The 15,397-nt window shown below is 42.5% G+C and overlaps 1 protein-coding gene across 3 annotated transcripts in view; it reads right to left on the reverse strand.

Moving 5' to 3' along the window:
• Positions 1-2,953: 2,953 nt before the first annotated feature.
• Npepps (aminopeptidase puromycin sensitive) overlaps positions 2,954-15,397 on the reverse strand; it is an 83,678-nt gene continuing 71,234 nt past the window's right edge. For all 3 annotated transcript variants that reach the window (XM_050156676.1, XM_050156673.1, XM_050156674.1), the window contains 4 exons: positions 8,840-8,947; positions 8,208-8,363; positions 7,643-7,690; positions 2,954-4,419 (listed from right to left, as the gene is read on the reverse strand). In XM_050156676.1, coding sequence (XP_050012633.1) covers positions 4,267-4,419; positions 7,643-7,690; positions 8,208-8,363; positions 8,840-8,947 — 465 coding nt within the window. In that variant the 3' untranslated portion in view covers positions 2,954-4,266. The remainder of the gene's footprint in view (positions 4,420-7,642; positions 7,691-8,207; positions 8,364-8,839; positions 8,948-15,397) is intronic.

Below are 15,397 nucleotides of genomic sequence, written 5' to 3' on the forward strand. Positions count from 1 at the left end.
CAGAATGTTTTACTTTTCAATTAAAAAAAATTATGTGGCCGGGTGGTGTCTCAAAAAACAAAACAAAATTATGTGTATGGTGATTTTGCCTGCATGTAGACTGTGTATAATATACACGCAGTTCCCTTAGAGGCCAGAAGAGGGCATCAGATTTCCTGAACTGTTTAGTGTTTGGGGGCTGCAATTGGGTACTAGGAATCAAACTTGGGTGTTCTGTAATAGCAGCTAGTGCTTTATTATTAATATTATTACATTACTCATTTTATTTTATATGTGACTGTTTTGCCTGTATATATCTCTGTGAACCATGTACATACTTGGTGTCCAAAGAGACCAGAAGATATTAGATCCTCTGGAACTGGAGTTACAGATGGTTGTGAACCACCATGTGGGTGCTGGGAAAAGAACCTGGGTCCTCTGAAGAGCAGTAAGAGCAGCCAATGCTCTTAACTGCTGAGCATCTCTCCAGCCAGCTTGGCAAATCTTTCAGGTCTCGGGTTAACATCATTACTTTGCACTTTCCCTGAACATTTAGGCTATTTTGGAATCCCCAGTGATTCTTAATTGTCTGGCACCCTGTGCTTCCCATTCAGATAGTTAGTGTAGTGGGTCACTGGCAGAGCGCTAAACTGGCAGGCTCTGGTTTCCATCTCCAATGCGTCAGGAGAAGAGCACTCATTAGTGCCTCTTGTCCAGGCTAGCTCATCAGTTTCATGCAGACAGAAGCCATGTCTGCTCTGTCTGACATATTTTAGTGACTGAGAACTTGGAACTGCTACCTGCTGTCTATACTCCAGGGCCAGGAGCTCACATTCTACCCTATGCTTGGAAAACACTGCCTTCATGTTCAATGCAATGGGAATTTTTTTTTCTTTTGATTCCTAGAACTCACTCAGAAGATGAGGCTGGCCTCGAACTCACAAAGATTGGCCTGCCTTTACCTCCCAAGTGCTGGGATTAAAGGCGTGCCCCACCTTTTATGGTATTTCAGTGATCATTGTCTTTTTTAATTTTACTCTGTGTTTATGTGCACCATATGTACGCAGGTGCTCTTAGAGGCCAGCCAAGGGCATTGGATCCCTCCAAACTGGAGTTTCTGGCAGCTCATGTCTATGGATATGTGTTCTGGAAGCTAGGTCCTCTGCAAGAGCAGTAAGTGTTGTTAACTGCTCAAGTCTTTCTCCATCTTCCTCATCAATGACCAGAACTTACTGTATAGACCAAACTGGCAAGAGATCTGCTTGCCTCTGCTTCCAAGGGCTAGGATTAATCGAGGTCTTATAATTAGTGGTCAAAATGTACACCTGCCATAGCAAATGGTATGCTGTGAGGTTGCACAATGCCACTCTGTCAGAACATCTTGGAAAGACCAGTGTCCTTCTCACTAGATTCCTGCTTCTGTGATGTTCACTTGCCAGCAGGAAACTGTCCAGCACACACAGGGCATGGTTGAGGATATGGTCATTTAGAACCGCCAGAAGTAGTGGAATATGCTGTTATCCTAGCACTCAGGAGGCAGAAGCAGGCAGATTTCCATGAGTTCAAGGCCAGTTTGGTCTACACCGGAGTAGAGCCCCAAACCAGAGAAACCCTGTCTCAAAAAACAAAAAACAGAAAAAAAAAATCAGACAAGCACAGCCAGGATGGGTGTGGTGGTGCATGCATGTAATCCTAGGACTTCAGAAGAGGCGGGAGAATGAGGAGGTAAAAAGGGCTGAAAATAACTTCCAAACTTACCTGTTAAACAAGGCCGTGCCATTTACCCCTTTAATTCCAGTATTCGGGAGGTAGAGGCAGGCGAATCTCTGATAGCCAGGGCTACAGCAATATCCACCTTCATCCCCTCTTTTTGAGTAAAAGTCTTACCCCCCCCCCCCCCACAAGACAGGGTTTCTCTGTAGTTTTGGAGCCTGTCCTGGAACTAGCTCTTGTAGACCAGGCTGATCCGCCTGCCTCTGCCTCCTGAGTGCTGGGATTAAAGGCCTGTGCCACCACCATCCAGCTGAGTAAGTCTTTTGCTCAGGCTAACCTGAGAATCCTGCCTCTGTATTCCAAATGCTGGGATTAAAGGCGTGTGCCACTACCACCCAGCTTTAAAAATTTTTTTAAATGTGGAGGTCAAAAGATAACTTTGAGTTGGTTCTTCCATGGGGTGGCCCCAGTGAAAGAATCAGGTTACTAGGTTTAGGTTTGGTGGCAGGCGCTTCTATGTGCTGAGACATTTTACTTTTGGCCTTTTTTGTTGTGAGACACAGACCAGAAGAGCTCAGGCTGTCCACCCTTACAGATTTCTGTGCAATAGTTCCAGCTTCAAAGATCAGGCTGGTCTCAAACTCGAGAGATCTGTCTGCCTCTCCCTCCCTCCCTCCCAGATGGTGGGTTCAAAAGCCCATGCCACCACTGCCTGGCCATTTTATTTTTTTTTTTTTTTGAGATAGTGTCTTGCTATGTAGCCTATGCTACCCTGAAATTCTCTTAATCTCCTGCCTCAACCTTCAGAATGTGGAAATAAGCACAAACCATTGTGTCTGCTTTGAGTTAAAAACACCCTGCAGGAAAGTTGTGCCTGGTAGCTCATACCAATAATCCCAACACTGTAGAGGCTGAAGCAGGAGGATCATTTTGAGTTTGAGGCCAGCCTGAGCTACATAGAGTTCTAGTCTAGCTGGGTTGCAAAAAACACAAATGAGCAGGAGTAGGCAAAATGGCTCAGGAGGTAAGAGCTCTTGCTACAAATTCAGATAATCTAAATTCAATCCCTAAACCCACAAGGTAGAGGGGGAAACAGTTGTCCTCTGATCTCCACACATGTGCTATGGCATGTGTATGTCCACACACATAAAACAATATAGTTTCTCAAGAATCCTATAGTGGTCAGACTTCTTGTAATTCTTGCTGAAGCACAGGGATTCTTGTTTCTTTCCAAGAAGGTTGAAAGAATCAGGACATCAACTTTACATTGACATTTTTATTAACGCCAACAGTTTTTTAATTATTATTTTTTAAAACAATAGCACAAAAATGTTCCAAGGAAGCAGTCTCACAATCTGACAACCTTCTGAAATACATTAAGCCACACCAAATATGAATTTCTGTTAACACACACACACACAAAGGAAGATTCAGAAAAAATAGAGAAAAGAAAAAGGGAAAGAGGAAGAGGGCTGAGATTTAGTAAAAACACGTTGGGTTAGGTGGCGAGGCTCGTTAGTGGGCACACTGGTGAAGCAGCGGTGAGCGGACGTCTGGGCCACACAGCAGTCCCCACTGGCTCCTCATATGCACAGGCTGGCAAGCCAGAGCTCACTGATACTGTTTGGAAGAGGTGTGGCATTTGGCCTGTCAGGTAACTGCGACAGTTTTGAGCAGAATCACTCCAGCAGGAAGGCCTGGCTGATAATCTTTATTTCTACTCTCTGACCTGTTATGCATTTCAGGGTTTTTAAGACTTATCTTAAAAAAGAAAAACAAGTATTATCAGCTCCTCTTATTTAATGTGGCTGTCAAAGATGTTCCTCATCATCTCTAGTAAGGACAGGGTCAGGGCTGGGGCTGAACTAAGGGAGAAGAACCCCGGATGGAGGTTGTGGGGGATTGTTTTACTTTTTAAAAACTTTTCATTACTTTTTTTTTTTGCACAGGGGTGGGGGGGGAGGGATCACACAGAAGGGAGGCAAGGAGGAACTACAACCCTTGATTTAGATTGAGTTATGCAGGAAAAGATACCTTCCTGCTCAGTCCCCATGCCAGAAAGGAGAAACAACAACAACAACACAACAAAAAACCCAACCCACTTGGAATTATGCACAGACTCCATTATGTGAGCCAGGATCAGCCTTCTGTCAGGATCCCAGCAGTGGACATACCCGGCTTGTCAGGCTGCATGTAGAACCCACTTCACAAAAATCTTTCCCCAAAAGCCTTTCTTTCCTTTTGGTAGGTTTTAAAACAACATCTGTCACTAACAGGAGAGTGTTCAATACTTTGAACCATGACAGGCTTCAGGAAGTTTCACAGTTTCGTTATGCTCTAGTTTATTACTATTATATTTACATTTGTATTTTATTTTTTATTTTGTTTTTGCTGAATTGTTGATTTTCCTTTTTCAATAGAATTTAATTCTGGAGTGTGAGCAGGAACCAGTTAACTACATTCATTGTCCAACCCCCACTGGTCTAAGACTCCAAATTCTTGGCATGTGAATCAGCTGTTTGGTAGCTCCACCTCATCCCTGCAGAGAGGCAGTAAGACCTTGGTGCGGAGGCTTCACACTGAGGGTGGGGAGGCTTTCCGCTGAAGGAGGTACTGGTGAATGCTCTCAGCATCTCGCTTTAGCCAAGCAGCATTCAGCAAGATATTTTCACAACACTGCTGGATGGTACGCTCAGCTGAAGGAGCTGGGTGACTCTCGAAGAAAGCCTGGTATAAAACAATCCAGAATGCAGAACCATTGTTAGCAACAGTAAGAAGTTACTGTTAGGACTAAGTAACAGCAACAACTGGCCTGAGAATTACCTGTTACCACCATAGGCTGGAATAAGCAACTCCTTGAGCATACACATAGGAATCCTTCCATAACAAGTGAATACAGAAAAGCTATTCAAAAGCTGATAAAAAAGAGATGGAATCTGCTGTTTTTTTTTTTTAAAGTATTTATTTATTTGTTATGTACACAATATTCTGTCTGTGTGTATGCCTGCAGGCCAGAAGAGGGCACCAGACCCCATTACAGATGGTTGTGAGCCACCATGTGGTTGCTGGGAATTGAACTCAGGACCTTTGGAAGAGCAGGCAATGCTCTTAACCTCTGAGCCATCTCTCCAGCCCGAATCTGCTGTTTTTTAAAATGTTAATTGTCTACCGACGTGTCCAACTTATAGCCCATGCACAAGGTATGAACAGCCAAATTCAGCTATAAACAGGGTTCAGTATATAACCGTAAACCTACTGTAGGCATTATATTTTTAATAACTTGATGGTGCAATTTTTATCTCAATTGCATTTAACTAGGCAGATCAAAATAATATTACTCCAAATGTAACAGAGATATTTAAAAACTTAGAGATATTTTTTTTTCTTGAATAGTCTCCAAAATTTGGGCTATTTATACTTATAGACCAGCTACATTTCCGGATCTCCACTGTCTTGTCTGTCATCCTATAGGCTTTTGTCTGCACTGAGCAGTATGGTCTCGGGAAGGCAAAGGAGGGCCCTCCAGAGTATGGCATGGTCAGATTCCCTCTAACTCCCTCAAGCCTATTTAACTAACTTTTCTCTCACATTATTCAGAATCTAAACTATTTTATTTATTTTTTGTTTGTTCAAGACAGGGTTTCTCTGTGTAACAGTCCAAGCTGTCCTGGAACTCTCTTTGTAGACCAGACTGGCCTCTAACTCTGAGATCCACCTGCCTCTGCCTCCTGAGTGATGTAATTAAGGCATGCGCCACCATGCCCAGCATCTAGTTTTTTTGTAAGAGAAAAGATTTGTTTATGTATATGGCTATTTTGTTTGCACAAATGTCTATACATCAGAAGCGGGCATGGGATCCCATGGGACAGTTATAGTTAGCTGTGAGCCACCATGTGGGTTAGGAATTAAACTCAAAACTTCTGGAAAAGCAGTCAGTGTTCTTAAACACAACCCATCTCTCCAGCCCCTGAATTTGTTCATGAAGATTTATTTTCAAACGTTCGTAAGCTATTTTCTAACAAGTCCATCCGATTTCACAGCAAACAAAGCATCTGGAAACACCAAACAGCAACAGCCACCCACCAGGCCTGTTCTGAACCTGTCACCAGACTGTGAAAGAGAAACGACCACTCATCAGGTGAAGGGTAAATGTCAGCAATCAACAGCCTGAGTCATAGAGAAGGCAATGGCTCTGTCGGCTTCTCAGGGCTGGAATGCTTCAGCTCCATCTAAACAAACAGCACCAGCACTGTATCATCCCCTACACCTGGAAATCACCTTTGACTCTTTTGAGACACAGCTTCTCTAGATAGTGTTGGCTGTCTTGGAACTCACTATATACACCAGGCTGGCCTCATAGAGACCTGCCTTCCCCAGCCCTCCGAGAGCTGGGCTGAAAGGCATGCCCCACAGGAAAATTATCCTTGGCTCCCCACCCCCTCTTATATCAGCGGTTCTCAACTTGTGGAGACCCTCACAGGGGTCGCATATTAGATATCTTGTCTATCAGATATTTATAATTCATAACAGTAGCAAAGTTATAGTTATGAAGTAGCAATGAAATAATTTTATGGTTGGGAGGGGGGTCACCACAACATGAGCAACTGTATCAGAGGGCTCTAGCATTAGGGGGGTTGAGAACCTTAGACAGTCACAACACAGAGAAATACTGTTGAATTAAAGATTAAACAAAAGCCAGGGTGGTGGTTCACAAATCATAAGTCTCTGTACTCAGGAGGCTGAGATAGGAGGATCATCATAAATTCAAGGCCAACTTAGGGTTTTACAGTGAGTTTTGCACCAGGCAAACTACAGAGTAAAGCCCTATCTCACTCCATACCCTCCAGTGCTTACTGAGAAAATCCACCCTGAATCTCTATCATCCCATAATACCATTCTTCTTCTCGAAGCTACATGTCTTTCTTGCTTGGAAAATTAGTATCTTAATCTCTTCTTTCTCATTCCAAATCATCTTCTACACCATAACTTGAGTGGCCTCAAATCACAGGGAACCTCCTGCCTTAGCCTGACCAGCATGAGCCACCATGTCTATCTTCAATCTTAAGGGAAGTCTGCCTTACCAGCTTCAGGTTGCCACTACCCTAATTCTCAAACCTATTACATGTTTCACATTCATAGTCCCGTAACCTTTACAGTGAAACTGCTCATACAGTACAATACACAATGGAACCTAATGGATGGCAGAAACCAAGCATTTTACTGTTTTCTCAAGATCTAAAAATAGTAAAACTTATTCCTCCTCCAACCCCAATTTTTTTTGCTTTTTCCCCACATAGTGTTTCTCTGTGTACCCCTGGCTGTCCTGGAACTTGCTCTGTAGACAAGGTTGGTCTCAAATTCAGGGATCCACTTGTCTCTGCCTCCGAGTGCTGGGATCAAATGTGTGAGCTACCATGTCTGTCTGTAAAACTTATTCCTAACAATGGCTCCAACAGTGAGCCAGATCATAGCTCTGAATATTGCCTCCAAGAAGACAAAGGTAAAACTGGCATTCTGATTAAGTTTAAAATGCGGTGAAAGTTTAGGTTAAAGGTCCAAAAAAACAAAACTGGTTACCTCTCCACTCAAAACCCTTTCAGATATTGAAGGCAAACTTAAATCTTTTTCTAAAGAAACGAGGAGACACAAAAACACACCATTCCCAATACTCATTAAAATGAGGTTCAAGAAGCTGGAGAGATGGCTCAGGATAAGGGCACTTGTTACTCTTGCAGAGGACCCAGGATCCTAGCATCTATTTCCCATATTTTTCGTTCCAGTGGACCCAATGCCCTCTGATAACCATGGAACCACACAAGCACATGGCACACAGACACATGCACACAAAACACTTTTACATAAAGTTAATTTTAAGGGAAAAAAAAGAAGGCTAGGTTCATGCTTTTATTTTCTGGATTGAAAAGTAAAAAGTAAAGAGTACTTTCCTTACCTTAACTTCTCCAGCCATTTTATCAACTGCAAATCCCTCAACTGACAGCTGAAAACAAATCAGAAGCTTTAAACACCAGGAACAAACTTCCATTCACCCCAACCAGACCATTCTGTTCTCTTGCACTCTGGTTTTTTGCAGAGATCATAAGATGGGGACGTGCACAATCTTAACAAAGCACTCTGGTTTTTTGCAGAGATCATAAGATGGGGACGTGCACAATCTTAACAAACCACAGAAACTATTTCAGTAAAAATATTTTTGATACCTGGGGCTTGAACCCAGGGCCTAGTACAGAACAATCCTATGAGTGATATGCAACCCAGCCCTTAAGGAACCTTTTATTTGAGGGTAGGAGTGGGGGTTTGGGTCCCCCACTGGCTGGTTTCAAATTCATAGCAATTCTTCTGCCTCAGCTTCTAGAGTGCTGAGATTACAAGCATGGTCCGCTATACCTAGCTGAAGACCCCTTTAAAGAAGAAAGACCCTGACTTTTGGGTCTAACCTACTAGACTCGTAATAAGTCACGGACAATCATTCGGTAACATTCAAGACTCCGACATACCTTTATTAGTCTGGAAATTAAGAACCCTCCCTGGTATCGATTGTAAAGCTCTTCCCAGTTGTCCTTTATGAATTTCCAAGCAGCTTTCCTCCCATGTTTGCTGCCTCCAGCTACTCCACCAATTACTGACACAGTGTCCTGTGGACGTACCTCTTCCTTAAAAAAAAAAAAAAAAAAAAAAAAAAAACAAAACCAGAAATCTGGCTGTCAGGAATATCTTTCTGGTACCAGAGAATACAACAAACTATTGGAAAATTCAAGTAATAGCAGGGAAGGCACTACTCCCTTCCAGGGAGGTGACTCAGTAGGAAAAGGCATTTGAAAGGCACCACTTCCTCTTCAACCTATTCTAATTCTCACTGCTAGTAGAAGAGGCAAGGTCAGCACAGCAGCCAAGCCCCATAACCTGATTTTACTCTCTGGAAACCTCACAACAGAAGGGAGAACCATTCACCTCCACTCTCACCCTCACCCCTATCCTACCACATACAAAATAAAAAGCAAATTAAAAATTTTGAAAACAAAGGAAAAAGCTCCTATCAGTGCCCCCAAAAGGTTATGAGTATGGCTGAATCAAAGAAATGGCCACAGGTCAGTGAACTGCCGTTCTCCTGAATGTGACTGTAACTTACTGAAAGTGCAAAAGTGAGGACTTTCTGAATCAGTTCAGGTGAAAGAGTAGCCCCAAGAACTCTTTCAATTCGGTTTTTTTCTTCTTGCATGTCAGCTTGTTTGTGAAGCTACAGGGAAAAATAATGAGGAATAGTTAGCTCATCCCTGGATTCTATGCATCTTCTTTTTTTTTTTTTAATATTTATTTCTTTAGAAGAGGGCATCAGATCTCATTTCAGATGGTTGTGAGCCACCATGTGGTTGCTGGGAATTGAACTCAAGACCTCTGGAAGAGCAGGGAATGCTCTTAACCTCTGAGCCATCTTTCCAGCCCCGATTCTATGCATTTTCATACCAGCTTCTCTTCCAGTGAGGTCGAATTTGTTTTTCTTTCTCACTGGATAAGACTAGTGGGACACTACATCATGGAGAACACTTTGTTACCCATGGCTGAGCACTTAACACCCACATTTACCATAGCAGTAAGCCACTAGAGGTAGGTACACACTAGCTAAATAGTCTGCCTCAGTTTTACAGATCCACTGGCACCTGACTAACGCTTTGCATTAGATGGGTAAACTATCACTGAATAGCATCAATTTAGCCTGTAACAGTAGAAGTTGAAAGTAATCTAGACACCCAGTATCTGGCTGTAATTATTTACTCATTTAAGAAAAGATGAATTAGCCAGGCGGTAGTGGAGCACGCCTTTAATCCCAGCACCCGGATCTCTGTGAGTTTGAGGCCAGCCTGGTCTACAAGAGCTAGTTCCAGGACAGGTTCTAAAGCTACAGAGAAACCCTGTCTCAAAAAAACCTAAAAAAAAAAAAAAAAAAAAAAAAAAAGATGAATTAACATTGGGAAAATAGAAGCAAAAAGATCAGAAATTTAAGGATACCCTCAGTTAAATAGTTTGAAGTAACCTTGACTACAAAAGACCCTGTCCCAAAAAAAACAAAGTAAGAAGATACATTATGGAATATTACTTAAAAATTTTTGTTTATGTGCGTACATGTGCTCATGCCTATAGCTTTCCTCACTCGTGAGTACATGGTGAAGGGTAGAGGTCAATGTCAGCAGTCCTCCTGTATTGCTGTCTACCTTGTTTCCTTGAGTCAGGATCTGTCAATAAGCCTGCAGCTTGCCATTCATTTCACCTAAGCTAGTACTATAAGCTTCTGCCTATCTGCCCACTCACTCACTGCACCTCTTACACGGGGAATCCAAACTCAGGTCCTCTTGCTGTACGCAGCAAGCTTCGTACCTACTGAACCCTCTCCTTAGCCCCTCAAAGTCACACGAGAATATTTGGTGCTGGAGACATGGCTATGCAATGCAGAAGATCTGGGTTTGAAGCACCTACATGGTGACTCAGAACTGCCTGTTATCTCTAGCTCTAGGAGGATCAGTCCTTTTCTGCGCTTCGCAGGTTACCAGGCACACATGTGGTATAATGACATACATGAAGGTAAAAACCTATACTTGTATTTAAAAAAGAAAGAAGAAAATGAAAACCCAGAGTATTATAACCCAATGTTCTTTTGTTCATTTTGAGACAAGGTCTCACTATGCAGCCCTGAATAGTCTGAAGCTCGTTGTGTAGATCAGACTGGCTTCAATTTTGTGACACTACCTCTGCCTCTTGCCTCCAGAGTTTTTTAAAAGTCTGATATATAGCCAGGAAGTAGTGGCGCAAGCCATTAATCCCAGCACTCAGGAGGCAGAGACAGGTGAATCTCTATAAATTCAGCCTGATAAACAAATACAAAGTCCAGAACAGCCAAGACTTCACAGAGAAATCCTGTCTCGAAAAATTCCCCCCCCCCAAAAAAAAAGAAAGGAAAGGAAAGGAAAGTCTGATATAGTCAAGAACAGAATTTTAGCTTTCAGGAAGCATTTGTCTTCCAGAAAACATGTAACATGTAAGACACATCCACTAGATGGCACTCTAACCACAGTTCAAGACAGCAGGAATCACTTTTAAATTAAACTCATCATTTCTAAATTACCAGTGGAAAACAACCCTCATGTCTCATCACTAAGGTTTTTGGTCCTCCCCACCTCCCAGAAAAAAGGTGATTTTTATGAATCTTCCCATGCTAAGTAAATGTGAACTATTAAACCACACACTAATGGAAATTGTTAAAATATTGTCATGACATGAAATATCTGGCATAAAGCTTTCAGAATCCTTAGTTTTATTCATGGAACATTTTTGTTTGATGGTTGGTTTTAGGACAGTGTCTCACTGTGCAGACTTGGCTGGTCTGGAACTTGCTATAAAGAACAAACTGGCTTTGAATTCAAGAGATCTGCTTCCAATTGCAGGGATTAAAGATGTGTGCCATATGCTCTACCTCAGAACAGACATTTCATACATATTTCATTCATCTGACTTATAATACAGTTTCACAGGACTATGAAGACCAAGAAGGGCACTCAATGTTTAGTTGAAAGCTTAATCCAAAACAATTTTCATTAGTGGAAAGGAAGCCTGTGTATAACATGGTTAACCAATAAACCTTCAAGTGTAGTTTTTCTTTTGCCTCTTTCTCCTTTTTCTTTTTTCTTTTTTTTAAATCAAGAACAGCCTCAGGGGCTGGAGAGGTGGCTCAGTGGTTAAGAGCACTGACTGTTCTTCCAGAGGTGCTGAGTTCAAGTCCCAGCAACCACATGGTGGCTCACAGCCATCTATAATGAGACCTGGCGCCCCCCTTCTGGCTTGCAGGCACACATGGGAGGAATGTTATACACATAGTAAATAAATAAATAAATAAATAAATAAATAAATAAATAAATAAATAAATAAATAAATATTAACAGCCTCAGTTTAATGGCATGAGACTGTTGCATATGATATGACATTCCCTGTACCATGGACCGAGTGGTTTTTTTTTTAAAGTCCCCCCCCCCCCCTTTGGCTTTGGTTTTTTGAGACAGGGTTTTTCTGTGTGTAGCTTTGGAATCTGTCCTGCAACTCGCTCTGCAGACCAGGCTGGCCTAGAACTCAGAGATAAACCTGTCTCTGATGTGTTGGGAGGCGTGCACCACCACCTCCAGGCTATCTACCTACCTACCTACAGTTATATGTACAGTGTTTTGTCTGTGTGCCAGAAGAGAGCACCAGATCTATTTTAGGTGGTTGTGAGCCACCATATGGTTGCTGGAAACCAAACTCCCTCTTTAGCCCAGGCTGGCCTTGAACTCACAGAGACCTACCTGCCTCTACCTCCCAAGTGCTGGGATTAAAGGCATGGGCCACTACCACCTAGCCTTATTATTTTTTTAAAAAGATTTTATTTATTTATTTATTTATTTATTTATTTATTTATTTATTTATTTATGTATTTAGTATACAGTGTCCTATATGCATGTATGCTTGCAGGCCAGAAGAGGGCACCAGATCTCATTACAGATGGCTGTATGCCACCATGTGGTTGCTGGGAACTGAACTCAGGACCTCTGGAAGAATAGCCAGTACTCTTAACCTCTGAGCCATCTCTCCAGTCCAACAGAAGTATTCTTAATCTATGAATCTATAAATGTTGATCTGTTTTCATTTTATTTTATATATTGAATTAGTTTTTCATGACATGATTCAAGATACGATTTCTCTGTATAGCCTTGGCTGTCCTGAAAGTCCTCTGTACACTAGGTTGGCCTTGAACTCAAAGATCTGCCTGCCTCTCCCTCCCAAGTGCTGGAATTAAAAAATGATCCCCCTGGGAAGGGGAAATAGACAAGATTTCCTGAGAGAATTGGGTTCATGGGGGCGTAAAGAAGGGAAGGCAGAATAGGAGGGGGACAGGATGAGGGAATAGGATGGTTGAGATGCGGAGGACAGAGAGGGAGAGCAAGGAAAGAGGTATCTTGATTAAGGGAGCCATTATGGGGCTAGCAAGAAACCTGGCACTAGGGAAATTTCCAGGAATCCACAAGGATGACACCAGCTATGACCCTAAGCAATAGTGGAGAGGGTGAGGGTGCCTGAACTGACCTTCCCCTGTAATTAGATTGATGAGTACTTTAGTTGACATCACAGAACCTTCAGGCAGGAACTGATGGAAGCATAGGCAGAGATCCACAGCTAAGTACTGGGCCAAGCTCCCAGAATCTAGTCAAAGAGTGGGAGGAGCGATAATATGAGCAAAGGGGTCAAGACCATGAAGAGGATAAAAACACAAACAGCTGAATGAGATAGTGGGAGCTCACTGACTCTGAACTGCCAGTGGGGAACCTATATAGGACCAAACTAGGCCCTCTGAATGTGGATGACAATTGTGTGGCAGGGGCAATCTGCGGGGCCACTGGCACTGGGATCACGATTTATTCCTACTGCTTGAACTGGCTTTCTGGAGTTTATTCTCTTTGGAGAAATACCTTGCTCAGCCTAGATATAATGGGGAGGGGGGGTCTTGGTCCTGCCTCAAACTGATGTGCCAGACTTTGTTGACTCCATATGAGAAGCCTTATCCTCTCTGAGAAGTGGATGGGAGTGGGAACTGGAATAGGTACATAAATGAGAAAAGACTGTTTAAAAATAAATAAAGGAACACGAACAACGAAAAACCCCACCCAGCATGAATGTATTTTAAAGACATGTTTATTTTTATTTTATACATATGAGGCTTGCCTGCATATATGTAAGTTCACTGTGGATGTGTCTGGTGCCCTCAGATGCCAGAAGAAGGTGCCAAACCCCTTGGAACTAGAGCTATGGAGAGCCACTATGTGGACGCTGGAGGCAAACCTGGGTTTTCTGTAAGAGCAGCAAGTGCCTTTAGCCACTGAAGCATCTTTGCTGAGACAGGATATCATATCCCAGCGTGAATTCTCTGTGCAGCTGCAGATGATCTTGAGCTCCTAATCTTCCCAGCTCCACTTTTAAAGTGATTGGCCCACTGGTCTGTGCCAACATGCCCAGCTTACATGTAAATCTTTTAATGAGCACATAGTTCTGGTGGGTGATATGGGTATTTAGGCACATTTTGAATAATTACTTGATGACAATAATAAACATATTTTGGTCCTTTCACCTCTAACATAGACAGCATGGCTCTTTTTTAAAAGACTAGAAATTAATGCACAGGGACTAGATATAGCATTTGTCCCAAGTATTATTATTATTTTTTTTTAAACACACATCTTTTTTTTTTTTTTTTTGATTTTTCGAGACAGGGTTTCTCTGTAGCTTTTGGTTCCTGTCCTGGAACTAGCTCTCGTAGACCAGGCTGGCCTCGAACTCCAAGTATTATTATTAATTCACTCTTATAAGGTCACTACCATTATGGAACAAGAGTTAATTATATGTTCCCAATGTTAATAAATGTATGAAGACAGGTGAGATGATTTCCTGGTCACTCATAATGCTTATGATACCTGATCCTCCCTCCCTCCATTTTATTCCTGTCTCTTCCTTCGCATACTGGGATGGAATCCAGATCCCTGCATATAACAAGGAAAAGTGTTGTGCATTTTTAAACAGTTTGTGTGTAGGGATGCACATGATTGTGGAGGTCAGGAGATAACTACCACTTACATAGGACAAGCTTGGGATTTTTTTTCCAAGACAAGGTTTTTCTGTTTCTCTGTGCAATCCTGCCCTGGAAACTCACTAGGTAGACCAGGCAGGCCTTGAACTCAGAGATCTGCCTGCTTCTGCCTCCCAGGTGCTGGGATTAAAGGTAAGTGCCAGTTTGCCTGGCTTTCCATAGGATAAGTTTTTTTTTTTTTTTTTGGTTTTTTGAGACAGGGTTTCTCTGTGGCTTTGGAGCCTGTCCTGGAACTAGCTCTGTAGACCAGGCTGGTCTCGAACTCACAGAGATCCGCCTGCCTCTGCCTCCCAAGTGCTGGGATTAAAGGCGTGCACCACCACCCGGCTCTCATAGGATAAGTTTTAAAGAACCTGGCTTAATCATCTAGACGAACTGTTCTCAACTTGTGGGTCGTGACCCCCACTGGGGTCAAATATCAGATATCCTGGCATATCAGATACATCACGATTCATAAGAGTAGCAAAATTATAGTTATGAAGTAGCAATAAAATAATTTAATGGTGTGGGGGGGTCAGCACAACATGAGAAACTGAATTTAAAATGTCACAGCACTAGAAAGGTTGAGAACCACTGACAGGGACAGGGACATAGTAGGTTCTTCAAACTGTGAGCCCAGCCATTTGGGAGGTTACAAAAGAATTAGTTCAAGCCTGACTGGGCTATAGTAAGCTCAAAGGCAACCTGAAAAACCTACTAAAACACCGCCTTCTCCCGGCCCCAAAACAGGGTTTCTCTGGCTGTCCTGGAACTAGCTCTTGTAGACCAGGCTGGACTCAAATTCACAAAGATCCGCCTGTCTCCGCCTCCCAAGTGCTGGGATTAAAGTCATGTTCCCCCACTGCTCAACAAGACCCTGCTTTTTTAAAAAAGGTGGGAGCAGATGTGATGCATGCCTGTGATCTCCATAATCTGAACAATTTGGGAAGGTAGAAGAAAAATTAAGAGTTCAAGGCCAGCCTCAGTTACAAAGGGAGGTAGAGTATTACTGGGTTAAATGAGCCGCTATCTCAAAAAACAAAACAC

This window comes from Alexandromys fortis, unplaced genomic scaffold (genome assembly GCF_014885135.2).
Source record: "Alexandromys fortis isolate MF-2015 unplaced genomic scaffold, M_Fortis_MF-2015_v1.1 scaffold_31, whole genome shotgun sequence".
In the NCBI taxonomy this organism is placed as follows: domain Eukaryota; kingdom Metazoa; phylum Chordata; class Mammalia; order Rodentia; family Cricetidae; genus Alexandromys; species Alexandromys fortis.